This window comes from Caenorhabditis elegans, chromosome X, assembly GCF_000002985.6.
Source record: "Caenorhabditis elegans chromosome X".
Lineage (NCBI taxonomy): Eukaryota > Metazoa > Nematoda > Chromadorea > Rhabditida > Rhabditidae > Caenorhabditis > Caenorhabditis elegans.
In genome coordinates this window covers 9,068,008-9,093,570 of record NC_003284.9, presented here as the reverse complement: position 1 = coordinate 9,093,570, position 25,563 = coordinate 9,068,008, and the positions used below count along the sequence as shown (strand labels likewise).

At 33.7% G+C, this 25,563-nt stretch overlaps 2 protein-coding genes, 1 long non-coding RNA gene and 24 other non-coding genes across 32 annotated transcripts in view; 16 read left to right on the top strand and 11 right to left on the bottom strand.

The window, feature by feature from the left end:
* The window catches only part of ajm-1, a gene marked incomplete at both ends in the record, with an annotated part of 30,674 nt that extends 20,049 nt beyond the window's left edge, over positions 1 to 10,625 (bottom strand). For 2 of the 6 annotated variants that reach the window (NM_001381048.1, NM_001330906.2), the window contains 7 exons: positions 999 to 1,286; positions 3,055 to 3,222; positions 3,309 to 3,467; positions 4,862 to 4,946; positions 5,883 to 5,992; positions 9,510 to 9,668; positions 10,487 to 10,625. Coding sequence is in view for 5 of the 6 variants with exons in the window: in NM_001330906.2 (NP_001317734.1) it covers positions 999 to 1,286; positions 3,055 to 3,222; positions 3,309 to 3,467; positions 4,862 to 4,946; positions 5,883 to 5,992; positions 9,510 to 9,668; positions 10,487 to 10,588 (1,071 nt within the window). Of the gene's footprint in view, positions 1 to 998; positions 1,287 to 3,054; positions 3,223 to 3,308; positions 3,468 to 4,861; positions 4,947 to 5,882; positions 5,993 to 9,509; positions 9,669 to 10,486 lie in introns of those variants that run through there. The other 4 variants (NM_001381045.1, NM_001381047.3, NM_001381046.2 and 1 more) reach the window with 3 other exon arrangements.
* Positions 358 to 580, top strand: H08J11.12. Its single transcript, NR_071806.1, has one exon. It is a non-coding gene; the product is annotated as an Unclassified non-coding RNA H08J11.12 (non-coding RNA).
* On the top strand, positions 1,437 to 1,570 carry H08J11.3. Its single transcript, NR_071805.1, has one exon. It is a non-coding gene; the product is annotated as an Unclassified non-coding RNA H08J11.3 (non-coding RNA).
* On the bottom strand, positions 1,941 to 2,184 carry H08J11.5. The gene has a single exon (NR_071804.1). It is a non-coding gene; the product is annotated as an Unclassified non-coding RNA H08J11.5 (non-coding RNA).
* On the top strand, positions 1,943 to 2,014 carry H08J11.t3. Its single transcript has one exon. It is a non-coding gene; the product is annotated as a tRNA-Gln (tRNA).
* On the top strand, positions 2,187 to 2,326 carry H08J11.13. The gene has a single exon (NR_071803.1). It is a non-coding gene; the product is annotated as an Unclassified non-coding RNA H08J11.13 (non-coding RNA).
* Positions 2,190 to 2,261, bottom strand: H08J11.t2. Its single transcript has one exon. It is a non-coding gene; the product is annotated as a tRNA-Gln (tRNA).
* On the bottom strand, positions 2,334 to 2,509 carry H08J11.7. The gene has a single exon (NR_071802.1). It is a non-coding gene; the product is annotated as an Unclassified non-coding RNA H08J11.7 (non-coding RNA).
* H08J11.t4 lies at positions 2,403 to 2,474 on the top strand. The gene has a single exon. It is a non-coding gene; the product is annotated as a tRNA-Gln (tRNA).
* Positions 2,653 to 2,754, top strand: H08J11.11. Its single transcript, NR_071801.1, has one exon. It is a non-coding gene; the product is annotated as an Unclassified non-coding RNA H08J11.11 (non-coding RNA).
* On the bottom strand, positions 2,670 to 2,741 carry H08J11.t1. Its single transcript has one exon. It is a non-coding gene; the product is annotated as a tRNA-Gln (tRNA).
* Positions 2,807 to 2,979, bottom strand: H08J11.6. The gene has a single exon (NR_071800.1). It is a non-coding gene; the product is annotated as an Unclassified non-coding RNA H08J11.6 (non-coding RNA).
* On the top strand, positions 2,873 to 2,944 carry H08J11.t5. Its single transcript has one exon. It is a non-coding gene; the product is annotated as a tRNA-Gln (tRNA).
* H08J11.10 lies at positions 7,138 to 7,285 on the top strand. Its single transcript, NR_071799.1, has one exon. It is a non-coding gene; the product is annotated as an Unclassified non-coding RNA H08J11.10 (non-coding RNA).
* H08J11.4 lies at positions 7,348 to 7,538 on the top strand. The gene has a single exon (NR_071798.1). It is a non-coding gene; the product is annotated as an Unclassified non-coding RNA H08J11.4 (non-coding RNA).
* Positions 7,742 to 7,883, top strand: F47E1.9. The gene has a single exon (NR_071797.1). It is a non-coding gene; the product is annotated as an Unclassified non-coding RNA F47E1.9 (non-coding RNA).
* On the top strand, positions 8,100 to 8,302 carry F47E1.15. Its single transcript, NR_071796.1, has one exon. It is a non-coding gene; the product is annotated as an Unclassified non-coding RNA F47E1.15 (non-coding RNA).
* A 2,818-nt stretch (positions 10,626 to 13,443) lies between the features above and the next one.
* Positions 13,444 to 13,631, top strand: F47E1.11. The gene has a single exon (NR_071795.1). It is a non-coding gene; the product is annotated as an Unclassified non-coding RNA F47E1.11 (non-coding RNA).
* Positions 13,632 to 15,238: 1,607 nt separating this feature from the next.
* Positions 15,239 to 15,330, bottom strand: F47E1.13. Its single transcript, NR_071794.1, has one exon. It is a non-coding gene; the product is annotated as an Unclassified non-coding RNA F47E1.13 (non-coding RNA).
* On the top strand, positions 15,246 to 15,317 carry F47E1.t1. The gene has a single exon. It is a non-coding gene; the product is annotated as a tRNA-Gln (tRNA).
* Positions 15,331 to 15,837: 507 nt separating the features above from the next.
* F47E1.1 (Activin_recp domain-containing protein) lies at positions 15,838 to 16,385 on the bottom strand. The gene is made up of 2 exons (NM_001373409.3): positions 16,125 to 16,385; positions 15,838 to 16,069 (listed from the first exon to the last, which is right to left on the bottom strand). The coding sequence occupies exons 1-2, from the start codon at positions 16,368 to 16,370 to the stop codon at positions 15,956 to 15,958; spliced, it is 360 nt and encodes a 119-aa protein (NP_001360047.1). The 5' UTR covers positions 16,371 to 16,385; the 3' UTR covers positions 15,838 to 15,955.
* A 2,441-nt stretch (positions 16,386 to 18,826) lies between these two features.
* Positions 18,827 to 18,908, bottom strand: F47E1.12. Its single transcript, NR_071793.1, has one exon. It is a non-coding gene; the product is annotated as an Unclassified non-coding RNA F47E1.12 (non-coding RNA).
* Positions 18,828 to 18,899, top strand: F47E1.t2. Its single transcript has one exon. It is a non-coding gene; the product is annotated as a tRNA-Gln (tRNA).
* A 927-nt stretch (positions 18,909 to 19,835) lies between the features above and the next one.
* On the bottom strand, positions 19,836 to 24,433 carry linc-22. Its single transcript, NR_102196.1, has 5 exons — positions 24,218 to 24,433; positions 24,015 to 24,088; positions 23,626 to 23,711; positions 23,455 to 23,578; positions 19,836 to 23,406 (listed from the first exon to the last, which is right to left on the bottom strand). It is a non-coding gene; the product is annotated as a long non-coding RNA linc-22 (long non-coding RNA).
* Positions 21,157 to 21,177, top strand: 21ur-9719. The gene has a single exon (NR_071792.1).
* Positions 22,257 to 22,413, bottom strand: F47E1.19. The gene has a single exon (NR_102197.1). It is a non-coding gene; the product is annotated as a small nucleolar RNA F47E1.19 (small nucleolar RNA).
* 21ur-15566 lies at positions 22,263 to 22,283 on the top strand. Its single transcript, NR_071791.1, has one exon.
* Positions 24,434 to 25,563: the final 1,130 nt, after the last annotated feature.

The window sequence follows — 25,563 nt, the reverse complement described above, 5'->3', positions numbered from 1 at the left end:
CGGGATGGTGGGAACCATCATAGTCGATTTGCATAACTGTTCGTGACCAAACAATATAATCATCACCCATATCGTTTTCATTGATTTTTTTTGCATTTTGAGCGATGGATTACAAGATGCATCAATAAAAAATCCGGATGGAAGAAAACGGGAGTTTGAACAAGCGATAGTTAAAATGAAATGGAGTAAAAACACCAAAATCAATGCAAAAAAGCACCGTTCGCTCGTATAACTTTTTTTCCCCCGGGTACCGTTCTTTTCCGCTGCACGATGCATCCGAAATTGGCCGAAAAAAGGCATCAAGTACATATATGTGTAACTGGTATGACGACATTGATACAAGTGAAAGTAAAGAAAAAAAGAGTAGGTTGTAGAAGAGGACCGCTTGGAAAAAAAAAACGGAAAAAGGTACATTGACTAGTGTTGGTTATAATTGTTCATTGACGTTCCGGTGTAATATGAATATGTACGTATGCATTTTTAGTGGTTTTTAGAGGTTTTAAACAAGATTTCAATGGGAGATAAAATTCTGTCAGGACTGCATGGATTCAATGTTGTAATTTTAAATTTTTTTAAATTTATGAAGTTTAATTAAAGCGTGTAGATTCAAAAAATCTTATTGAAAATACCTTTAGCATTACTTTGAGATTTAAAAACTTTACTTAAAACTGCCAAAATTACAGAAACCTTCATTTTAAAACAAATTTTAAATGTTTTCTTGAATTTTGGAAATTTTAGAAGACTACTTTTTAGCAGACAAACTCTTTAAACATGAAGAAAAAAATTTTTTTGGAAATTTTAGCAGAGAAACTTATTCAGCATGAAGAAATTTTTAACCTTTAGCTATTTGGTAATGTTGCATCAAACCTTTAGCAAAAATTTTATGCAAAATTTCTGCTTTCCGTAAACTATGTTTTCTGGACTACTGATTTTTTATTAGTAATATTCAGTTTCAAAAATTCACACATATCTCAAACTAAATCAAGTGTTGAACTCACTTTGTGATCTTCTGCTTCACTATGTGCTAGTGGGATGGTCACTAACTCTGCCTTTTGTGGTGCTTCTAAAACATGAACTACTTGTATTGCGCTGTCAGTTGGTGCAAGTTCTTGAGCTGCATCATCCTCTGATTCGGCTGGAACTTGAGCATAATCGGGCTCTTCGACTTCATTCTTTTGTTCTGCCGGTTCTTCCTTTGAGATCACTACTTCGATCTTTTCGGCGGTGTCACTTGTGCCAGTGGCGTCAATGATTTCTTCTGGTTTTTCAGGTGTCGTTGTGCTCATCTGAATAATAGTAGCGATGAGTGGTTTCTCGAGTTCGACTTGGTCGACAAGTTCAGCTATTAGTAGTTGGATATCATTATTCGCATCGATTGTCTCGCTCATATTTTCTAACTGAGACAATTGGAACTAGGGCACAGTGTCAATAGAAATAGTTAGGCTCACACACGTGAGACTTTGGAAGAAGCTTGTAAGGTGTAGGGACGAAAGGGTGTGTGTATATAGAGTAAACAGGAGGAGAGATAGGCTCGCCTTGCCTCGATGTGTATTTGACAATAATTTTTGGAGCAACTACCCCTCCGAAGAATCCTGCACACTTGAGTTGTTCCGATGGACGCCTATGCTTGTGCTTCTCAGATTTTAATGTTATTTTCTAATGGGCGCGATGTTTGGCAGACTATTCAAGAAAATCACGCCTAGCAATTCGAAAATGTTTTTCCATACAAAAATTGAATTTGAAACATGGATTTAGCGCCATGGAAACCGTATGCATTTTTCGGTGGAAATTTATGTGTGAAACAAAGAGGTGGAAAAGAGAATGTGAGCCAGTTGTCTTTTGAGACGACGCAGAAAAACTTGAAAGGCGACTACCCTCGTTTCTCTGACATTTTTATTCTTTCTGACCACATGTATACAATGAGAGAGTATTGCTGCTGTCCGGTTCCATGGTGTAGCGGTTAGCACTCAGGACTTTGAATCCTGCGACCCGAGTTCAAATCTCGGTGGAACCTATGCTTTTTTTTAGTTCATTGGAACTCATTTTTCAAGTGATTCTGTTTACAACGTGTTATAGTTTAATCTGATCACACGTTTGATTGCGGTTTGGATTAATTCTATAGGAATTTGAATCTTGTCATCAAAAAATCGGTTTCAAAACACGTAGAAACTAAAGTAAGCAAAAGAGATAGGTTCCACTGAGATTTGAACTCGGGTCGCAGGATTCAAAGTCCTGAGTGCTAACCGCTACACCATGGAACCTGGCAAAAGCTGGATTCTCAATTAACGCTGATAATCTTTCCGCAACGCACCAAAAATCAAAATTGATCATTTACGAACAAGGAACAAAAGTTTGATCAACAAACAGTTGCAAAAGCCGAAATTGACGCGCGGAAGACATGCGGTTCCATGGTGTAGCGGTTAGCACTCAGGACTTTGAATCCTGCGACCCGAGTTCAAATCTCGGTGGAACCTATCATTTTTCACATTGGTCATATTTTTCAACAACGTGTTCGATAAAAAAAATGGAAAACACTTTTTGAAAGCTGCCTGATTTAAAGTCGAATCTCGAAATTTTCTATTTTTCAATTAAAACAATTTCAGAAACTTGAGGGAGAAATTAAATGCAAATAAAAAGATAATGAAACATGTAAAAAATTTCAAAACGATAGGTCCCACCGAGATTTGAACTCGGGTCGCAGGATTCAGAGTCCTGAGTGCTAACCGCTACACCATGGAACCGCATACCCTCCGCAAAGCGTTCTCCTGTTTTGAATTGCGACGTTTAAACAATCAGCAGAGCTTTGCTTGTTACCGCGTACCGCCGCAGTCTGATAAAATCGTAATCGCCGAAAAGCTTTGAGGTGTTCGTTGGTTCCATGGTGTAGCGGTTAGCACTCAGGACTTTGAATCCTGCGACCCGAGTTCAAATCTCGGTGGAACCTATGTGTTTTATTCGAAGTGCTGAACGATGCACAATCTTTTTCTTATTGTTCTTTTTTTAGCAATCAGTTAAATCAAACAATTATGAGAGTTAAAACAAAATAGTACTCACCTGGCTTGTAGAAGTATTTGACTTTCCAATCTTGGCAAGCTCCTTGAGCAAATCAAGTCGATCGTCTTCCGAAGCAGACTGTGTAATCTCGATTTGACGCGTAGTCCGTGGCTCGCCAACAACAATTCGTTCTTCTTCTAAGCTGGTTCTACTCTCTCTACCGCGCACCTGTTAATGACCGTTGTTTTGGCTAATTACGGCTTTTCAAAAGAAAGAGGTGAAAGAAAAGAAGGAAGGAAGCCTAAAAACCGTACCTCTTCACTATTTTCTGGTTGTTGTTCCTGCTGTTCTAGTCCGAAATCCTCGTCAGGCGTGGGACTAAGCAAGGAGATGTTGGATAAACGACGGTCAACGACTGTTCTCGGAGATGCTAGACTGCTTCCGGTGAGAGAACGGATCTCGTCAGATTCTTCCTGAAAATATGAAAAACTAATTTAAAGTAGTATAATCTAAATACAACAGCTCAGAAAGAATAACGAGGGATTTTCAAAATAGAGTTCATAACTATATAAACATTTTTCGTTAGATGCATGACCTAAACCATATGTCTACTGAAAACACTCCTTGAAGCATTTGAGAAATTATGGAAACCATGAGTACTTAAGATTAGTAACAAAAAAAACTAGAGCCGTACAAGTAGCAAAGTCATAATGCCTCATTCGTAGGGTCACTCTCGGTCAGGGACCATGAACGCGCATGTGATGGAAGGCAGGTAGGATATACCTCGCAAGCGAGAGAGTGAAAATCCACGAGAGACGCAGAGAACAAATGAATGAAGACAAAAAAGGTGCCGTCTATGTTGGGTGTATCAATGGACCAAACCAGAGGGGATGGAAGGATGGTGGATGGCGAGGGTGGGATATTGTGCGTTGTTAATGGCGGAGGCACCTTGCCGTCCGTTCAGTGTTTACCGGGTAATTAGAAAAATAGGAACGGCCAACGAAAGATAATCGGATTTGGCAGGTGCCCAGGAGCCTGATAAAGTTGTTTTATTTTTGTGCAAAACCAAACATAACAACTTAAAGTAGGAATAACGGTTCTGAGAACTTTGAACGTATAGATCAAAAATGTGATCAGAAATTCAAAACTTTGAAAAACAAAATAACCCAATTATAGCTAAAATCTTTAATTGTTGTCACTTTTTCGAATGACAGCGGTCCGAAATTACCTTTTTTTTTTTAAATTTCATCCATTTAGAATTTTGTGTGACAAAAAAATTATCAACTGACAACTATTCATGATATATTTTTTCATAACTTTTCTGTTAAAAGCTTATCGAAAAATTGAAAATTGATATGAGATTTCAAAGGGAATTAGTCTGGTGCAAGACTATGAATGGATTTAACAAATAAAATAAACCAATCAAATTTCTTTAAACTTTCTAAGTGAACTTTCGTTAATTTGGAAAAATAATCAGAAATGCAGGAACCTGGATTCAGTCTTCAATGATAAAATAGGAAGCAATTTCTGAAAAGTTCTACACGAATTGTTTGACTAAATAGAACACAAAAATAAACGTTCTAAACGGATTAGGTATCATTCTCAGTCATGCGAAAATAATACGAATTCAACAACTTAGGCTTGCTATTCGGGACTGTCTCCATTGTCTTCAAAGACATTTACACCTAACAATCCTCCTTCCGCCTATTTGCTTGCCAATTAGAGATTTGGTTTACCATGACCCGCCTGATAGTGGAGGAAAAGTGACGGATTATATGACTCATTTTTATCGTATCTCAGGGTCATCTCGAGGACATTCCCGACAATTATCATGATGAAAAGAGAAACAAAAGAAGAGTATTCATACCTCGTTAATAGTGTGAAGAAAGTTTGGCAGGACGCTCATGTTTGATTGAATCAAGGATGGCAATGGAATGAGTCCGGATGTGGTTCTGCAATAAATTGTTTTGAGAAACGAGAACTTCTCGAATTTCATAGTTTCTTTTATTCCAATACATAGTACAATTTTTTAATATATTTCGAGTCAAAAAGAAAATAAAACTTTCGTTGGTAACGTGAGACATTTGCCTCTGGCACACCTCGTTGGATAATCCACGTTTAAAACTGCGCAGCTGCTTCTCTTATTTTCTAAAATTTCCCAGACGACTTCTGATTTAGATCCGAATTATATATTCAATTTTTTGAAGCTGGTTTGCTTAAAGTTTCTGGTTACATTTTTCTTGAAAAAACGTGAAGTGCAATTTTATTTAACAGAATTTTGGAAATGTCGAAACAAATTTAACCGTTGAAATTTTTTCAGATTAGTATTATTATTACTAGGAAACCTTGATTAGTTGTATTGTATTGTGAGAAAAATAAATGTAAAATGTTTAGCATTGTATCTAATTTATTAAAATTCCAGAAAATTTCGAGGTATTTCAGTAAAAGTATTTTTATATCGAGAATGGGTAAAAGCTTTTCATAATCAAAAGCTTTTCAAAATTTATGATAGTATTATAACCACTTTTTCTTCTGAGAAATGGTTCAACTTTTTTCGCGTTGATGCCAAAAACAATTGAGTCAGCTAACAATTCATTTTTTGGAACGGTAATATTTGTTCAAATCTTAAAAAATTAGGTTTCAGTTTATATTATTTTTCAGTTGAATTACACATTTTGTAGTCGTTTGTATAATTTCAAAACGTTTTCTGTTATTCATACAGTAAAAGTATGTACACTGTGCATTTTTGTTACATATCTCCACATAATCATTTTTTAATAACGATTGGGCCATGGGTAGGAGAGTTAACTTTAGAGTAGATTTTCAGAAAAAAAAATTCATTTTCATTTGTTAATTTTTTTTCTATTTTCAGACTAGAAAAGACTTACGGTTCGTCATCTGAGCATGATGACAAAATTTCGTCAGTTTGAAGCAGCGACATTACGGACGGCATTCCTTGTGCCGGTTTTTTCTCTGACATGGTTGGTTCCCCTTGTCTCTGAAAAGAAAAATACTTTCGGTTATATTGTTTGAGAATCAAAAATGCTATGCATAGAGACAAAAGGATTGGGAAACGAACAGCAATGTGATGTGATTTTTTTTGTTCTAAATATTCAAAGAAGAAATGTTTCAAAAGAAACAATAATTCTTTTTTTTCATTGTACTAAGCATTCAGTAGTACAAGAAACCGTAAAATTGCTTCTTGTTAAGCGGATAAATTTGTCAATTCAATAAGTTATACCAACAATGTCAACAAAACTTTTCGTTCCGACAATTGTTTTATAACCGTTCAGCGATACAATCTGGGTCGTCGTAACATAACAGGTATCACTTTTTGCGGTTACAAAACGGAGAAACCATAAGATCTAGGAAAAAGCGGTGTAAGTAGTAAATTGAATGAAGCAACTGGAATATGAAAAGTAAAGCTTAATTTTAAAAGATCTAGAGATTGGATTCTAGAGGAAAACACAGCTTTAGAGATATTTTTTCCAACACTTCTTGTGAAATTTTTTTTCAAAGTTGAATTAATTCAAACTCAAATGCATTTTCTACTTTGTGATACATTTAATTTGAAACCGAAATTTTTTTGAAAGGTCATATATCTTCTTAGAATTCTGTAATTTTAAATTTGTTCTACTCAATTTCTTGAACTAAAAAACTGTTTCTGTCAATTTTGCTTACAGTAGATTTATTGACGCAAAAGTAACCACTCTTATTTGACTATTCATTTTTTTTCGAGTACATCAGAAGATATTCTACAGTTATGATGCATAAACGACATAATGCAGGTTTTGTCAGTGACAGTTTTTTTATACGGTTTGATAAAGTTTTGAGAAAAGTATTTGCAACGTTTATGAGTCTTAATTTTTTTTTTTTCAAATTTTCCTATTTTTATTGTGTATTTTTTACATCTCCGAGAGAGCGTAATAAATTAAAAAGTTTTAAAAATATTGTTTCAATAAAAAAAAACAATTTTGATTCTAATCAAAATGCCAAAACATTTGATTGACAATGGAACATACTATAACAATTCTCAATAAAACAGTTTCTTCAATTTGGAACACCTAATATAAATAAAACCATGAACTAAAAACTAAAACTAGAATACTTTGTTTTTAAATAGACAAAAAAGAAAGCGGCTACATGAAATGGTCAAAAGTATCATCTAAAAAGCGGGAAGTGGAATGAAAGAGAAGATAATACTGGAAAAAAAACATTGTGCAAACAATCAAATAGATGTCGAGACCGAGATTTGCACAAACGGGGGAAAAGAGCTCACCGCTCTACCTATCCAATTTTTTATTTATTTTTCAACCTTAGATATTGGTTTTGATTTTGGTTTTTATTCCACTTTTTATCTAATAGTAAGTGTTAACCTTCAATTCTTTCGCTCTATACAGAACCTCATAAATCAGAAGGTGTGATGGTGATGGCATTGAAAATTGTATAAGGAGAAACACAAACGAAATGAAATCTGCGTAAGATCATAGTTGTAGGCTCTACAATTTGATTGACAGGCGGTTTGGATTAATCTACCTTTTCGGAGTGAACGGAACGTTGTACACTGAACGGATATGATGACTAATTGGTAGTGACGGTACAATGATTTGATGACAAATGACCAGAAAATGAAGAAATCCCGAGACATAAAGAAAAAACAAAAAGTGCGAAAGATTGGTGACTTGAAGAGGAATAGAGATGGATGCAAAAGTCAAAAAATCAAACATATTGTATTATATGAACACAACGATGTACAGAGAAAAAAGAAAAAGGGGCAAAAAGGCAGAAGAGCTGGCGGGGTTGTTTTGTGTGAATCATCTGAATAAACAGGGCTTTTTATATGCGTTAGCTGGTACGTATATGCATATTTGTGTGTATTGACAAGGTGGCTGAGGTTGGTGCATCTCCTTTTTGTATACCGTGCAGTGCACGGCAGTATCTTTTTACTCGACTTTTCCCAGTTGGCATCGTTTGAGAAAATTTTCCGCAACTTAGTTTCACTAAGGAAAATTATGTAAAAGTAAAATTCACTTTCACTATTGAGTTGTCGGCTTACACTTCGGTTCTCCTTGGGTTTATCAAAGAAAAAAATTATGTTGAATTTAATATTTCTTAGTTGACTATTTTGACTATTTTATTTTTTTTTGATAAAAACAAAAATTACCCAAGTACTGCCAAGGTGGAGCAAGAGGGTACAAGTGTTTTTTTTTTCAAATTTAAAACACGAATAATCCCTACAATAATCAATTCACTACAAATATAAGTAAAAATTAAAAAGTTCAAGTTCGTTAAACCTACTAAGTATACTAAGTAATTACAATCGAGACATTTGCAGATTTTTAGTTGAACAAATAAATTCTAAACTGTATAAAACTCGTGAATATAGAAAAGTAAAAGTATAACACAAATTCAACATATACACCACAAATACCACATAAGAAGCCAGGTAGTAGCACATTAAAAAACACGACAGAGGTTAGTGGCCAAGACGATTTGGAGGAAGGGCAAACGTCTGTGACCCTCTCTGTTTTCTGCCCCTCTTGACATCTCCAACGGAACAATTGAACAGTTTTAATAAGGTTGCTAGAGTCTGGTGGAATGAATGAGTCGAGATTTGATGAGTTGAGTTAGATGGTTCAGAATTGGTAATTTGAAGAAAATTGGCCAAGTGGAATTGGGAAAAGATGCGAATTAAGAACTGAATACTAAGGTAGGTAACGTAAATTAAACTAAAAATAAGCAAATTTCTAGTCAGTGACTCATAATCAAGACATGGTTATTAGATAAATTTCAGGAAAGAAATAATAATTTTGACACTTTTATAATTAAATTTTTGATTTATTGCTTCACGTACAATTTTGAATAACACATGTGTTGTGAGTAAATTAATTGTGAATTTTTGCTCAAAAGTTGTATAATTTTACAATGTATACATTCTATTCCGTTACCACTATTATTAAAATTATCTTCATTCAATATCATCTGGAACTGTTCGAATGTGGGGTATCCCTAGCATATTAATATGATCAAGACATTTACACTATCCGAAAATAGCCAACAAACATATCAAAAATGTATATAATTTTTAAATCACACACAAAATCAAAACAAAGTAACATTTACTTAGTTTCAATAAATCATTTGGAAGTCAACCAAAAAATACATGTCCTGTCAGTTTTACACATTAAGGAGATTCATATTATTTTTATATATACATTGTTGTGTTCAAATCTCCAGTAATGCCCAAAATAATTGAGAAATTATTTGAAAGCAAGACATTTTTTCAAAAATAATTCTTATTCTCCCGAAAATAATTCTTCCGAAGAACATGAAAACTTAAAATGTGTGTAATTACGATATTTAATCGTGTTTGACAATTATTCATATGTGAATGAAAACAAAATTCCGCTTTCAAGACGTTAAATGTTAAAACTCAGTTTTTAACCTATACGGCAAAAGTATAAAAAATTGATAATGTCTTGTGAAAAGAAAAAACAATCAAGAAAAGGTCTCACCTGTATAAATACACCCTCTTCTACAATTTCGGTGTCGGAGCTGGTATCGGATGAGGAAGACGACGCCTCCTCAACCTGAATATCCGGATTTGCCGCCGTGGTGGTAAGTCGTTTCCGGGCCGTGGCGAACACAATTATACGTAGAGAGAGGACAAACGCCTGAATTCAGAAAGCAAATTAATTGGTGAATTGTTGTAAGAAGGTGTGTGGGAATTGAAATGGAATGGTGAAGGCGTCAAGAATTCAAATTTTCTCTAATGAATGGATAGTGTATCTACTGGACTAGTTTTCCTCTTTCCTCTCAGTTTTCAGATCGCCAAAAGGGCAAAAAGTTATCGGAACGAAGGCCCTTATGTAATGAGACGGTTGAAGGGCCACCCGACAACCACAAGACGCAATTAGTATCCGAAATGCAATGATTATTAGAAAAAAGTGGAAGTGTGGTGGTCATGTCTGCAAGCGAATGTACGAGATCCACAATTGCACGCTTTTGCTGCCACCCATACGCGAAACATTTTGAATTTAATAAATTCTGAGAGCGGAAAGCCCGGTGTAAAAAGAAGAATATGCTTGGAAATAACACGGGAAACTGTGAGAAATTTGACACGATTTAAAGAAAAAGATCCGCATTTTTGATACCCTTTTGTTCTTATTATAATTGAGAGAGGGAAGGGTCTCAGGCTGAACGCTTATTTTAAAGAAAACATATGTCAGATTCAATATCATATAGAGGGATGTGATATAAATATAAAGATGGACTGAAAAAAAATCATCGTGAAACTTCAAAAATTTTTTTAATTATTATCCAATATTTACGAATTTTGACAATTTTCGAGAAAGGCGCGAAATCTGAATGAATATCTCTTCTCGAATGAAAATCTCGTTTTGGCCTAACTTTACCTTTAAGTTAAAAAATTTAATAGGAGTATTTTTAATTTAGTATTAACTTGTATTAAAATTATGGCAAAAATACTCACCAAAATAGCAGAAAATGCTGTCTGTAAGATGGCGTTGAAGCCGTCCGGAGGACGACTTTTCTGTGACCTGTTGTTTGACGATTGTAGATTTTCTATGTCCATACAATTCTGAAAAAAAAACCTTTAAAATTTTCATCATTCCTTTTTGGAAAAGCGGATAGAATTTCAATCAAATTGCCTACATATTGCTGAATGTAGAATAATGGGTTTCAACAATAAAAAATGATTCAATAGGAACATGAATTGTTGAACGGAAACTTAGCAATTTAAAAAGGCTTGGTTAGTTTTTTATACAACAATTTGAAATCATTGTTTTGTTGAATAAAAAATTTGAAGAAGGAGACATGTGCGACCACGAGATGTTCCATGATTCAGACTATGATGTATCAACAACTTTATGCATATGTAGTGAAAAAATACGATGATGGGAGAATAACACACACGAAAATGAGCGAAAAACAAAAGAAGGATGTGCTACGGAAGAAGTAAAGAGCTCTCAGGTTTCTATTATGTGCCAATTTCTTTGTACTGTCAAGAAGAGAAGAGAGTGTGGTGTTTGCTCGTGAGTTCTGGCGAACACGAAGACAAGTTGGTAGCGCATAACAATTGCTTGTGCCGCACTAAACCACTTTTGCAAAATCTTTTATCTTCTTTTATCTCTCTAGTGATTTCAATCATACATACGTGCCAGTTTCACACCACAGATTACTGTGCAATAATGGAGTTACATCAAACTTCAAGCTAGTAAAACATTGGGCTTGGTTAGAAAATCAAAATTATTCGTATTTCTTTGTTAAATACAATAAATACTCTTCATATAGAAGTTACATTCTTTTAATAAAATGACAAAGTTAATTACAAAACAAGTTTTGTGATCTACAGAGGTGCGCGGGAATTGGAAAAAAAAAGTATCTCAAATTCTAAAATTTTTGAATTATCTCAAGCAAACGGATGACAAAAAAACTCTACTAAAATACACATGACATTTCAAGCTTAAATTTGTTAGGTTACAAGATTGCCAACAAAATCCGGCAATTCCTGTAATTTTTATTTCCAATGTTTTCAAAATTACCAAATGTCGCGCACCCCTGAAATTGAAATAGTTCCAATTTTGAGTTTAAAAATATTTAAAAAAAAATATTTTAAAAACATCATCTGAAGTTTTCAGTGTTACCAATTCATAACGTGAATAGTTTTTGGCACAGAAACAATTCGAATTTGTTTGAATTTAGATATTATATTATTTTATTAATGATAAAAATATAGTATTCAGAGGTGCAAAAAAACTAATAAAATGTAAAACTAAATTCACAGGAGATGTCGACCAGCAACATGTAATACAACATGATATGTATACAAAACAACAACAAGCAGTAGCAGATTAATAGTTGCATACTTTAGTAACGGTTAATGATGATGTTTTGTGAAAAGATGAGGATAAAAGCTTAGGTTTTTTTTTAAACTCCAGACTTGATTGATGAATTCTAGGTGATTTTGAACAAATTCTGAAAACATATGCTACTCTCCAAATGCAATTGTTGAATTAATCTAGGCAAAATGATGATGGAGAAATTTATAGTGCATTTATTTATTATGAATATAAATATCGAGAGGAATGGAATGAAAGATAGTCGGGAGTGAGAATGAGCGAGAACTCGTAAAATTGTAACGAACTACAGATGCGAAAAGTGATAAGAAATAAAGATGGAAATACAACAGATTATGATAATGTTTGTGCATGATGTTATGTGTTATAATTCGGTTTAAGAATGAAAGTGGTCAGGAATCTAGAGGAACGTTGAAATTTCGAACTACTTTTTTTAAATGAATCTCACTAAACAAAAAATTAAGATTACACGAATATTGAAAACTGTTTAACTTTGCAAACACAATAGAATTTTTTTCAAAACGGATTGCCTCACACTATGATATGACGGATTTTCCGGTCACCGGCACCTGTCAAAGATGATTAATCAATTTGTTTATTGACATTTCTCTCCTCGTTCACCGATAGTCTGATTATAGGGAAAAGGACGAAAAAGGCGATGATAGGATGACGGGCGAAAAGCTTTAGATATAAATATTTATTTGTTAAATGGATTAGATCACTTCCGAATGATGATTTCATTCAGGACGTTTGAAATAATATTGTCTAATATTGGTGGCTAAATTAAGGCAAAATATTAAATAAGTCAATATTACCGAGATTGGAGAATGATTGCACTACATATTAAATTTTCCAAAAGATATCTATTACTACTAATAATAATTTACATCAAACCTCGTAAATTTTTATCGAAAAAAAAATTTAATAGAGAATTTTTTTGAAAGTGGCATTTTTGTAACAGGTACATTTTGAAATAAATATTTTCATAAGGGGTAGACGGCAATTGCCGAAAAAACCGATTGCCACAATTTTTAAAACTCAACATCTGCCGAAACATCCGAAATGCCCAACATTTTAGAATGCCGTCCATCCCGGATTGTGACTCAAAAAAAATCTGTTAAATAGTTGTACTTATTAATTATTCAGCAGTGCTAAAATGAGTTAGTTAAAAATATTTTGATTTTACAATAAAACATAACAACCTCAAAATCAAGTTAAAAAATTTTCATTATTAATGCTAGTGATATGTACCTTTATAATAAGCAAAAAAATCTGCGACAAAAAACCATCCTAATAACAGAAGCTTGCAAACATTTACTATGATTGATTATAGTTATTATGATAAAAAAGTGGAACCGAACGTTGCAAAAGTGACAATGTCTTGTGTGAAAGAATTGAATTCCAATTCTCAAGTCCAACAAAAGAAAATCGGAAAACAGTTGTGAAAACGATGGCGGAATGCCCGATTACTACTCATAACAGTTTGAAAAGTCGCGAATTGGATGAATAGTCACAATGGCCATTGCCAGAACGGACTGTAGAAGTTTAGTAGAAAATGGAAATGAGGTCTATTTTCATCTCATTTTCCAAGAAAGTAACCCTTTTGGAAAGAAAATAAAGAAGGCAGATATGACCCGTAAGACGGAGATTTACGATAAACGAGAGAGGGTCGAATAGAAATTAGTGCAAACCAGAAACATCGGGATAAGGTTTGGCGGTTAGCAAACAAAATGCATGGATAGATTTCAAAGAGATATTTAAAACTTTTCAGTCGACGTATTCTAGGATTTCAAAATCTCCGGAAAATTACCGATGGTTTTTAGACTCAAGTAATATATTTTCAGATACCCTCTATTAGTCTTGCATGCAAGACTAATTTTCAAACGACCCGTAGGGGAGCAAGACTAATAGAGACTGCAATACTATTAGAGGCTGCAAGACTAATTTTCGTAGATCCAAAAGCTTTGTAAAGCTTACAATTTCTTGTCAAAAATTTGACTTGAAACATTAAATGACACAAAATACATACTTGTTCATTATTTTATCAATTACTTGAACACTTCTACGTTCAATTCAGCCAAAAAAAAAGACGGACTTTTCGACGTTTCCACAAAACATTGTTGATCTAGCAAACATAAGAGTGCAAGACTATTAGAAACTGCAAGAAGAGGCTGCTAAACTAATAGAGAAAATACGGTATACTTTAAAAACGTTTTAGAAACTCATAAACAGGTGACACTTCGACAGAAGAGTTAAAAAATTGCCTCCGCCCATATCTAGGATTTATAACTTTCAGAAAATTTTTTGTTTTTACAAATAAAGCATGAGTTCAACAAGTTAATTTTCTAATAATGTTATTTAATATTTTTTGATTATTTACAACTCAATCAAGCCAATATCATACTTTAAACAAATTTTTGTAAAGCTTTCAACCTTGAAATAAAAAAAAATAAAACGGATAAACAACTATCAAAATTGTCAAGTTTGTCCAGTTTTTTAACAAAAAGTTTTTTAAAACTATGTCAAGAGGTCCTACACTTGGAAGTGCAAAAACCTCAAAGAATTTTTATGTCTATTGAATAACTAGCTATTTCTATGTATTTTCAAAATAAGAAAACATACTTACCTGAAACTGGAGTTTCAGAATTTGTGCATTGTCCGTTCGATAAAACTGATTCAATTCTTTCTTATCAGTTGATAAAAGGTAGGCAAACTGTATTGGTCAACTTCTCTCCTCTTTCTTTTAATGACTGAATGAAAAGAGAGTGCGGGGGGTCGAGCAGGTAAGAGCAGCAGGAGCAGATAAATCGGTCCGTACACCTCTTTCCGGCCACGGTTGGCAGACAAACAAATACTATTGATGAGACGACGGTGATTGAGAAGAGGAAGAAGGCAGTAGCTGCAGCAGTTGCAAAGAAGCTGAACGCTTGGTAAATATTAGAAAACGAAGAGACTTTTTGTGCTTCATTGAACCTTCTAAATTTAGTGTATCGTTCTTTAATAGGGATTAGTTACAATACGAATTAGGCATAGAACATTATTTTCACTGTTCAATAACATTATCAATTGCTAAAATTCCCGCTTGCTGAAATGTTCAAAATTGTTTTGATCGTTTCGCTTCCATGGTTTCCATCAAGTCCTCTGCAAATTCGAATTATTTAATATAACTAAACATTTTATTGCTTCTTCTGATGTTAAGGATCATTATACATATTTTCTTTTCTGAAATTCAAAATTCCACATAAGGACCTGCATCCCATTTTTATCCGTTGACGCTTTTTGCCGAATGTTACGGGCAGCCGGTTACCTCCTCTGCCAGTCTGCTCCCTCTCACTAGAATATGTACATCGCAACACCCTCCGGTCAATGTGCGGTTCCATGGTGTAGCGGTTAGCACTCAGGACTTTGAATCCTGCGACCCGAGTTCAAATCTCGGTGGAACCTATGTTTTTGATTCGAAATTCTGAAAATGCAAAATTTAATGCTTTTTCAAAAAGTCTAATTATGCGTAACATGCGACAAAAAAATGTAGTCCGCGAATTATATAATTTTCAAGATCCCTCTATAAAGATCTTATTGTTTTCAATTTCCTGCCGTTTTGCAATGAACTTTTATATTTTTAAAACTTTTTTTTGAAGAATTTGATGATAACTTCATATGTTCTGATTACGATGAGTAACATATAATAATACCCCTTGGCAAATATGCATTAAAAGTTTCTGATCACATTTTCCTCGTTTGGTTTTTGATTTTTCTTTTTAGAAGTTGTTATTCAAAATTATTGGTGGTTTGATCCAACTCCAAAAATTTATAGTTTCAAATTTTCTGCTTGAATGAATTTGTTTTTTTTTTTGAAAATTCAAACTCAAATAAAATGTAGTCGAAGCCTCGCATGTGTGTTGTGATGAGATTATTCATGTTTGTTTGAACTTTCTAGATTGTAAGTTTGATTTAAAATCTTTAATAGCAATTCACTCGTTTATTGATCTTTCATGAGGTCAGGATAACAGAGGTAGAGACTCCAACAAAAAAAACTATAAAACAACACAAAATTATCAATTCCTCATGGGTGATCGATCTCTTCACTGATGATTAGGATTAGCGAGAAACGCATCTTCAAAATCAGCGTAGGACGTTGGTTGGTTGCAAAGGTTTCGGTAGCAGACACACTCCATGAATGGTTTTCCTCCAATTGGCTAAAATTATTACCATTTACTATTTGATGTAAATATCTCTGAAAATGGAACTCACGCGAAGATAACATTGTCCGTTGATGGATGGTGTCTTGTCCTCCTCCAATGGGCGCTCGCTTTGAAGGTATCCCCCATAGGTGCCAATATGTGGGGGTGACACACGCAGAGTTGTGTGACAGTAGTCAAAACCACCTTCGGCTGCAACTTCCAGACCTTGGTATCCAACGAAACAGGAGATCTTCGATGCCATGACAGCTGCCATTGGCAACGAGAGAAGCAGGATGATTGTTTTGGCAGAATGCATTCCTGAAAAATTAAAGATTATAAAAGAAAGGAAATAAATATTTAAAAATGGCTAAAAAACATCTTTATGAGAATGAAGTGAGCATCTTGTCGCGGACTCCGCCCATTCTGTTTACGGGCGGAGCTTGAAGGTACAAGACAAAGCAAAAAGCTGACTATAATCCAGGCAGAACTCAATTTCTGACTAGATTAAGATTACTTGAAATTCATAATCTCACGTATACACTAAAAAATTAAGTATTCATCATTGGACTTTAAAAGAATTCAAACATCAAGAAGAATAGTTAAAAATGTTGACAAAAAGGTTCCACAGAAAACACCTTAATTGAACAGAACAGTAACAGTCTGTTTTCAAAGTTAGCTTGATTGTTTTAGACTACTGGAAAATTATCCAAAATCACCTGCTTGTGATTCAGTAGGTATATTTTATAATTGAAATTTTAAAACACCAATAATAATTTTTCAAAATTTTTCCGGAAGAAACATAATAAAATTTGACTATCCAGCCTATTTAATTAGAAATTCTCACACCTTACCGCTCTTTCAAAAAGAAGTAGCAATGTGAACTTCAAATGAAGCTATCACGAATTTGCGAAGACTTTGCAAAAGAGATACACTTTAAGCATTGCCATAAGGTGTCACTCCAACATTAAAAAGTAGTCAAATATTTCAGTCAGGGAAAAAAGGGACACTTGTAAAATGGAAGATAACTTGAAATTTCTCAAGAATTTGTTTTATTATTTTGTGACACAATAAATCAGCTCACTATGATTTGTTTTGTATTAGTTCACCAATTATTTCGAACATAGAACTATAACTCTGAAAATTGAAAAAAAAAGAAAGATGTTCCACTGATATTTTTGAAAATTAAAACATGAAATATTTTAATTCTAGGATTCAAGTCTATTTTTGATAAACGCAAACCTGTATTGGAGAAAAATGTAATCCTGAAAATCTTTGTTTACTGTTAGAGGAAAAATCTAAAAATTAAGTACTGAATCATTCACTATCACTTCCGGTTTTTTGCAAACGGATTCAATCCAATTCCAAATTTTCCTTTTATGATGCGCAACGGAAAAAAAATAGCAGCCACAATTCTATCCTTTATTTCTATTTTAGGACATTCATAGGTGCCAATTCCGAAAATTAGAAACCAAACGCAGTGCGTAACTCAACCTTTGAATCCTGAAAATAACGGAATTGGATAAAAATAGATCAATTGAAAAACACAAACTACATGTTGTTCTATTCTATGAGTAATTTCTGACCAGGAGCCTAATTTTCTGCTTCGAAGAAAATATACTCGTAAAATCTGCAGCATGGTTGAATTGGGAATAAATTCAAAATTGATCTACATAATAATAAAATGTGATTTTAAACAATTACTGGTTACATGATTCCTGAGGAATAATTTCAATAATACATAAAACTTACGTAAAACTGTTCTAATACAGAATATACTCAAAATAAAAACGTTACACTGTCTGCTACACCATTTTGAAACATTTCTCTCATATATTTAAACATCAAATGACACGGAACCGTTTGAATGCACATACAGTTCAAGAAAATTATTATCGATGCATTAATAACAAATAAGTAAATCCTGAAATTGTTTCGACAAAAACTGTTCAAATTCAACTCTCAATATTTTACCAACAAGGTATGGTTCTTGAAATAACATATGAACTTAGTTTTTTTTTTCATTCTTTCGATTTGTGTCCAGTACCTAGGCGCTCGTGTACTCACTGTAAAGAGAGCGCCAATTTGCGTCTTCCCGATAAGTGCTTAAAGGAGGACTAACGGCTCGGACAATTTTGAACGTATAGACCCAACATGGGCTCAAATGAACGAATTTCGTAATGAAACTTTTCAAAAATTCTTCAAAAAAGTTTTATGGCAGTTCAAAATTTCGAAAAAATTACACCGATTTTAACTAAAATCTCGATTTCGGGTCACTTTTCCGTGTCACATCTGTTCGAAGTTGACTTTTTTGGAATCATCATCCTTTATTGCATATTTTTGGTAGTTTATCTCATATAATTCCGTCGATTAAGATACATTTAAAGCCGATAGGTAACCAATTTTGATGATTTTTGGTTTCCTATCGGCTTTAAATGTACCTTAATTAAAGAAATTTGATGAGATAAACTACTAAAATATGCAATAACGGATGATAATTTCAATAAAGTCAATTTCGAACCGCTGCGGCACGGAAAAGTGACCAAAATTCGGCATTTTAGCTGAAATCAGTGTAATTTTTTCAAAATTTTGAACCGCCATAAAAATTTTTTGGACATTTTTTGAAAAGTTTCATTACGAAATTCGGTTATTTCAGCCCATTTTTGGTCTATACGTTCAAAATTGTCTGAACCGTTAGTCCTCCTTTAAGCAAACTCAATATGTCCACTAAAAGCTTGCTTAATGTCAATTCGGAGCAATTTGTTAGTGCTCGTCTGGTTCCATGGTGTAGCGGTTAGCACTCAGGACTTTGAATCCTGCGATCCAAGTTCAAATCTCGGTGGAACCTATCGTTTTTCGTTTTCGGAATAAGTTTATGTTGTTCCTTGGTCTAACGTGTTATTAATTGAAAGATTGAACTGAGTTGCATCAAAAGTATAAGTTTAACAATTCCAAGGGAGCATTAGAGACAGTAAACAATTTTTAAGGTGAAAACTTTCGAAGCGCATTGCTCAGGGAGTTGGTGGACTTTCTGTTTTGAACAATGTGCTCGGAAGTGCAAATTGTTTGGTGTTTAGTACATGAAATGAAACTATTTATATGTATCATTGAAAACACTTTAAAATCCTTTTACAATTGTAAACTATATTAATTATGAATTATTGCAAAAACTAATACGTAAATTAATGTAATAACTTATGTTTGGAACAGTTCAAAATTATAAACTTTTTTGTTACAATTCTGGCCGATCAAATCATATACCTTAATGTTCACCAGATATGCAATTTTCTAGTTACTTGTTTCTTAATTTTTTGGATTTCTTAGTGGTTTGACAAGAAACTCATTAGAAAAATTTTACAAAAAAAAAAAAAAAAAGCAAGGAAAAAAAAACGCTCGGAACATGAAACATTTAGCTAATGTTTGTTCTTACTCCAAAATAATAGTTTATAAGCTTCAAATTTGAATTTGATACTTGTTGATTATTGATAGTTCGTTTTATTTTTGAATTGTTGTTTGTGATTGTTGTTTGTTTAAAAATTAGTTTTTTGAATTCGTTGAAAGAAAATTGTCTTGCGCATCCCTGAACAGCAATGAGATATTCACATCAATTGTTACCAAATTATTTGTTTTAATTTATTTTAATTTCATTACACTCTATTATACTCCGATTTTACTTTTGAATAAACACATATTATGTAACCAGAGATTGTTCGTCTTCATAGCATATTTTATTCCTAAATTTATAAATGTTATGCAAAGCCTCCGTTTTAAAAACGTAAAAATATATCATAAACATATTTATATGAGCTGAAATAAAAAAAAACGTTTGAAAAAAGTAAACGAAATGAAGGTTTAAGAATTGTGAAAGATTGCTGTTAAAACTTTATATCCGTTTTGTCAAAGAACTAGATGATAAATTTGAGCACTTGCAAACTTACCCACATTTGGGCGCTTTGCAGGATGGAAATGGAAACGTTTCAAAAATTACTGAACACACTGTTGATACAAATTTATTCAAAATCAGATTATATCAGAGTTGAGTATAAATTAAACTGAACAGATTGAAAAATGAGAATGAATTGAAAACATTGAGTAGGTTGACATGAAGTTGGTTGATTCCTTGTTAAAACTGAACGGTAGAGTTTCATAACACTGTCAATTTGCATTTCTTGAAACTAATAATCAGCTGTACAGCTATCAATAACATTTAAAGTCTCAAGACTTTTCTATTCAATTGAATAGATACGCGGTATGAGGTTTTAAATACCGCGTTAAACATATATATATATATATATGTTTTTATTTCCTTGAAAACAGGATTTGGCTTCAAAGCCACTGTAGGCGGGGTGCTCCGCTCCTGCCTATTAGTGTGGATCTCTTTATTCCACTCTCGTATGGTTAGGGACCGAGCCCAGGTTCTAAGTCCAATAGTAGAATATATAAGAATTTATATAAGAAAGATATAATAAGAAACAGTAGAGTAAGTTAGATACAATAGAAGTAGAATAATATGCGAGTCGGGCTCAACCGTTACCTCTCGAGGTTGCCCTCACCAAGACTGCCCTCTCCTACTCTTAGCGCCGCTCCACTAGGTGGAGAGACGCAGACGGTGGAAGGCATACCAATAGGCTTGCCGACCATCCGCCAGCACCACCAACAAAATTTATAGCCTTAAGGCTTTTCTATTCAATTGAATAGATACGCGGTATGAGGTGTTATACCGCGTAAAACAAACAAATATGTTACATAAGCCCTGAAAACAGTAGTTGGCTTCAAAGCCACCAACAAACTTTAAAGCCTTAGGGCTTCTAAAATCAATTGAATAGATACGCGGTATGACGTGTCATACCGCGTATCGCAGTGAAATCTGCTCATCGCTGCTTGAAAACAGGAGTTGACTTTACAGTTGCCAACAACATTTTAAACAATACAATAATATTGTTTATTAAGCAAAGGACATTGGCTGGTGTTACTACCAGTGTCCACCCCAAGAAGCTTTTCTATTCAATTGAATAGATACGCGGTATGAGGTTTCAAATACCGCGTTAAACAGACAAAACTGTTTCTTAAACCTTGAAAACAGGATTTGGCTTCACAGCAGCCAATAACATTCTATGCCCTGTTGTTTCTCTATTCAAATGAATAGATACGCGGTATGAGGTTTCAAATACCGCGTTAAACAGACAAAACTGTTTCATTCATTTTAGTGTTCAACAGAATTTGGCTTCACAGCCACCAATAACATTTTTAGCCTTAAGGCTTTTCTATTCAATTGAATAGATACGCGGTATGAGGTTTCAATTACCGCGTAAAGAAGTTTCACTTTTCTTTTAAATTGATAGTACAGCCTATCGGCCTCTTTCTATTTCAGCGAATAGATACGCGGTATGAGGTGAGAAGCGTTACTAGTACGCTTTTATGCCTCTCTCATTTCCGCGACAACTTCTCATTCTTTTTGGCAATAGGCATTGCAAAAAATGAAGCTATGTAGCGTTTCCCAGCTTAATCTTTATGAACGCTGAAAAGCTTTAGAGCTACTGTAGGCGAGGCGCCCTGCCTGCTTATGATATATAACTTCTCCAAACACCCTCGGATGAGTAGGACCAGGAGTCCATCCTGTGGCCAAATATAATTACCGAAAGGACGTCACAGTAGGCAATTTATTAGTAGCCAGAAGCTTAACATTTATTGGTTTGAAATTATTGAAATGGACAAGAAAATTTCAACCTTAATGTGAAACTTTCTTTCAAATATTACAAAATAGTGCTAATCAAAAACGCTGAACGTCATAGTGTGTTCTACCAACCCAGCGAAAACGTATGGTACACTGATATCGGCTGGTAATCGTCCACACGACAATAGATAAAGCATAGGTCATCAGGAAGGAACGGGTCCTTACCTTCCACAGTTCCATAGATATCACACCTCAAACATGGCTTGGCTAATTCTTAACCACATGTTGAAACCTTGTAGACTTGAATCACATGTCGTTTGTTCAGAAGAATTATTACACAGGTATAGTTGAATACTGCGTACTAAGTGAAATAGGATTTTTCCGTGGACTTGAATTGCAAACAACATGTACTCCAAACTCCAAAAGATAGAAACACAATTGCAAGTAACATTATCATAATCTTCAGTTTCCGATAAACTGAAATTTTCTTACAGTTTCAAACTCACGAATTTTCATTGATTTGAATTGAAACGTAATGTTACTGAGTGTTCAGTTGAATCATCTTTTAGATTGTGTGAAAAACAAAAAATTGCTCATCGGAACACGTGATCTATCAGTAATTTTTGAACACTTCTCCAAGCATTGTTATTAGAACATTTATGATCTTTGATAACTTTGTTCTCACTGATATAGCAGTCATGATGACATCAAAGAAAGTTTCAGAAAGCGCCGTGGAGAAAAATGTGAAAAATTTACTGATCTTTTCAACTAGTGTAGTCGTTGAGCAGAATAAGCTTTGTTCACGAAAAGCTTTGATTCTGTACAAGCAAAATGGAAATTTCAATTCAATACAATAAAATGAGCTTTGCGTCACATGCGATTGCGAGTTGTGATCACAATCCCATTTTGCATTCACTTAACGAATTGGATCTCCGTGACATAAAGTTATAACAGATGAAATTTTCTTCATGTGATACTGCAAATCTTGCTTGCAGTTAAATCTGCCGGTCGCTAAAGTCTTAACAGTTTAAAGCGACTTTCAAAATATTAAATATTTTGAATTATTAATTGGTTCAACAGTAAAATGGAGACGAGGGAACAGGGACACATTGAAAAAATCGGTATATAAAAAAAATAATAAATATTGTAAATAAAAACTCAAAATCATTTGCGGACACAAATATACATTGTCTGCACTATAACGTGTTGGAAAAAGAGCAATTGCACAATTCTTTGTTGAGTTACGAAACGTTTCCGCAATAGCTTGCACGTGTTCCAGGAAGAACATTTTTGTAGACTCGCGCAATTGATTTAGGGAACGTGTTTGTCAGAGTGCGTAGCCTATAGTTTTAGTCTGCAAGTGCCTTAAGTAATATTCAATAATCTTTGACAAAACGGCTATAATGGGACAATGACAATGAGTAAGAAAACAACAACAGAGTTTATAGTGGGAGAAGGGTCGGGTGTCTACTAAATACTTGAATTCTAAAAATCAGAAAGTAGGTTTAAAAATAGAAAAAGTAAAATTATTAGCTAAAATTAATCATAATTTGGAAAATTGAAAAATGATAATCAAAAAAAATCAAAAATACCATACTCATCCAGAAGATATCAAGAATTGAAGATTAAAATGTTGTTGGCGTGAAGTTCGTTGAAGTCGATTTTTTTAAATGTATTGCTGCTGAAAGTAATTTTTTTTAATCCAATTCTAATCCTTTAATTAACCTACCCATTGGAAAACTGATTTCAATCATCATACGCACAATTGAAGAAAGTTGAACATTCTTCGTATCGAGTTTGCCATGTTTTCTACTCGAATGGAAGTGTTTGATTTTTTTTTAAAGATGTAACATCTGAAAGTTAATCTTCATGAGATGAAAATGCAAAGTCAAAAAAGTACCATGTTGGAAAAATGACTGCAAGCATCATGATCACAATCAAAAGAAACTGAGGAAGAAAATCGCAATTATTTTTGTTGCATTAAATCTGCAAATTCAATAATTGCGTATTACTAGACATTATTCAAAAGTGGTAAAAAAAATAATTGAGTTTTTTTTTAAACTAAAAATATGTCATACCTTGAAATTTTCAAATTTATCCGAATTCTTAATGATATTGTGAAGCAAAAAATTGTGCAATGCTAAGATGAAAAACATAGAGATACAATTATTCAAATATGGCGAATCTAAGTAAAGCCTTTTGAAAATATTAGTAGGTACATTGTTTTCAAATGACTCAATAGTTTATAAATAATTTCTCAAATTGTTCCGCATTTGTGATATCACTCACCACTGAGAAAAAAAAAATTATAAACACACATGATGAAGCGAAGATCCGATGTTGCATTTGAAGCTTGCATTTCTCTAAAAATACAAGTTTCAATTTAATTATATTGTGTAACAACTTTGAACGATCTCAAAAATAGTAATGTTGTTACATGTTGTATCACATGTTTCAAAAACATATTGATTCAAAATCAAAATATGACTCACAATTATACACACTAAACATCCAACGGGTCATTAAAATTGGAGATTTCTTGAAAACCTCATCCAATCCATCAGTGTCACAACAGTTGTTTTTTTGAAGATGTGGCATGGCGGGAACAATGACACTAATTGCCAACTGTTTCACGGCCTCAGATTGTTTCGCAACGTTTCGAAATGGAAAGGAATATATTTCGAAAACTCATGGGAATTCTCATTTTGATACGAACGCGCTGTAAAATATGGTTTACAAAGTATGGGAAAGAAAGGAAAAAAGAAAAGGCTAAAGAGTATTACATTGAAGAAAAAAATCGGCGTCATAAATATACAGAATCTATACGTCGAGTGAAAGATTGTTCAATAGAAAATTTTTAGAAAAAAAGCTGCTATCTTATAGGGTGAAAAATTGATCAGTCCAATTTTTTAATAAAAGGAAGACAGTTCAAATTAAAAAAAAATGACTGGAAAACAATAATGAACTATTATTATTAGATAAATTCAGTTTGATACGGTTTGGAAATGTTTTAAACAAATGTGTCTTAAACATAACATTGCTAATTTTTTTCAGAAATGCAAAATTGTTCAAAATTTTTTATGGCGGTTTCAAATTTTGAAAACATTTAGCCAAAATTATACCAATTTTCCTGTGTCTCATAGGTAACCAAAAGCTACTAAAGTTGGTTACAAAAAATTCAGCTGAAATTAGCTCGATTTATTCGAAATTTGGAACCGCAATACAAAAACATCGTTTAAACATTTGAGAGAATGTTCATTGCGAAATGAGTTTATTTGAGCACTTTTTTGTATATTCGATCAAAATGTTAGCCCTAATTCAAACAACAGTATGCGGCTTTTTCCTAGCATTTTTTTATCAAACTTTTGCACAATAGTAAAATAAAATTCGAGAAAAAGGCCAACACGACGGGCAAGCCAGGCGGTCGATAAGTCCACGGGAGGGATTCTTCCTCTGTCCCTCTTTTTCTTTGCGTCTCATATTACTCCCGCCGCTGTCTCTGGTCCTCGCACTCTCATTGCCGATCGCAATGCATAGGAAGTTGACGTGGAACGAGAGAAAGGGAATAGAAAGAGGAGAGGAAGAAAGGATTTTATGGTTTATAATGTTGTTGTAGAATGACAAAAGGAGTGCATCACCATCACACACGACATGGGGTGTGGCGATTCGGGTAGCTTGAAATTAGATTTTTCATTAAATCAAAGAAATGTTGCCTTGTGGCAAAGCTTTTTTGTTTATCTTTGCAAGTAGTGGGAAATTAAAAGAAATGAGCGAGACAAAATATAATACCAAGGAAATGGATCAAGACAAAGGCATAATAATAAATATCCGACATTTT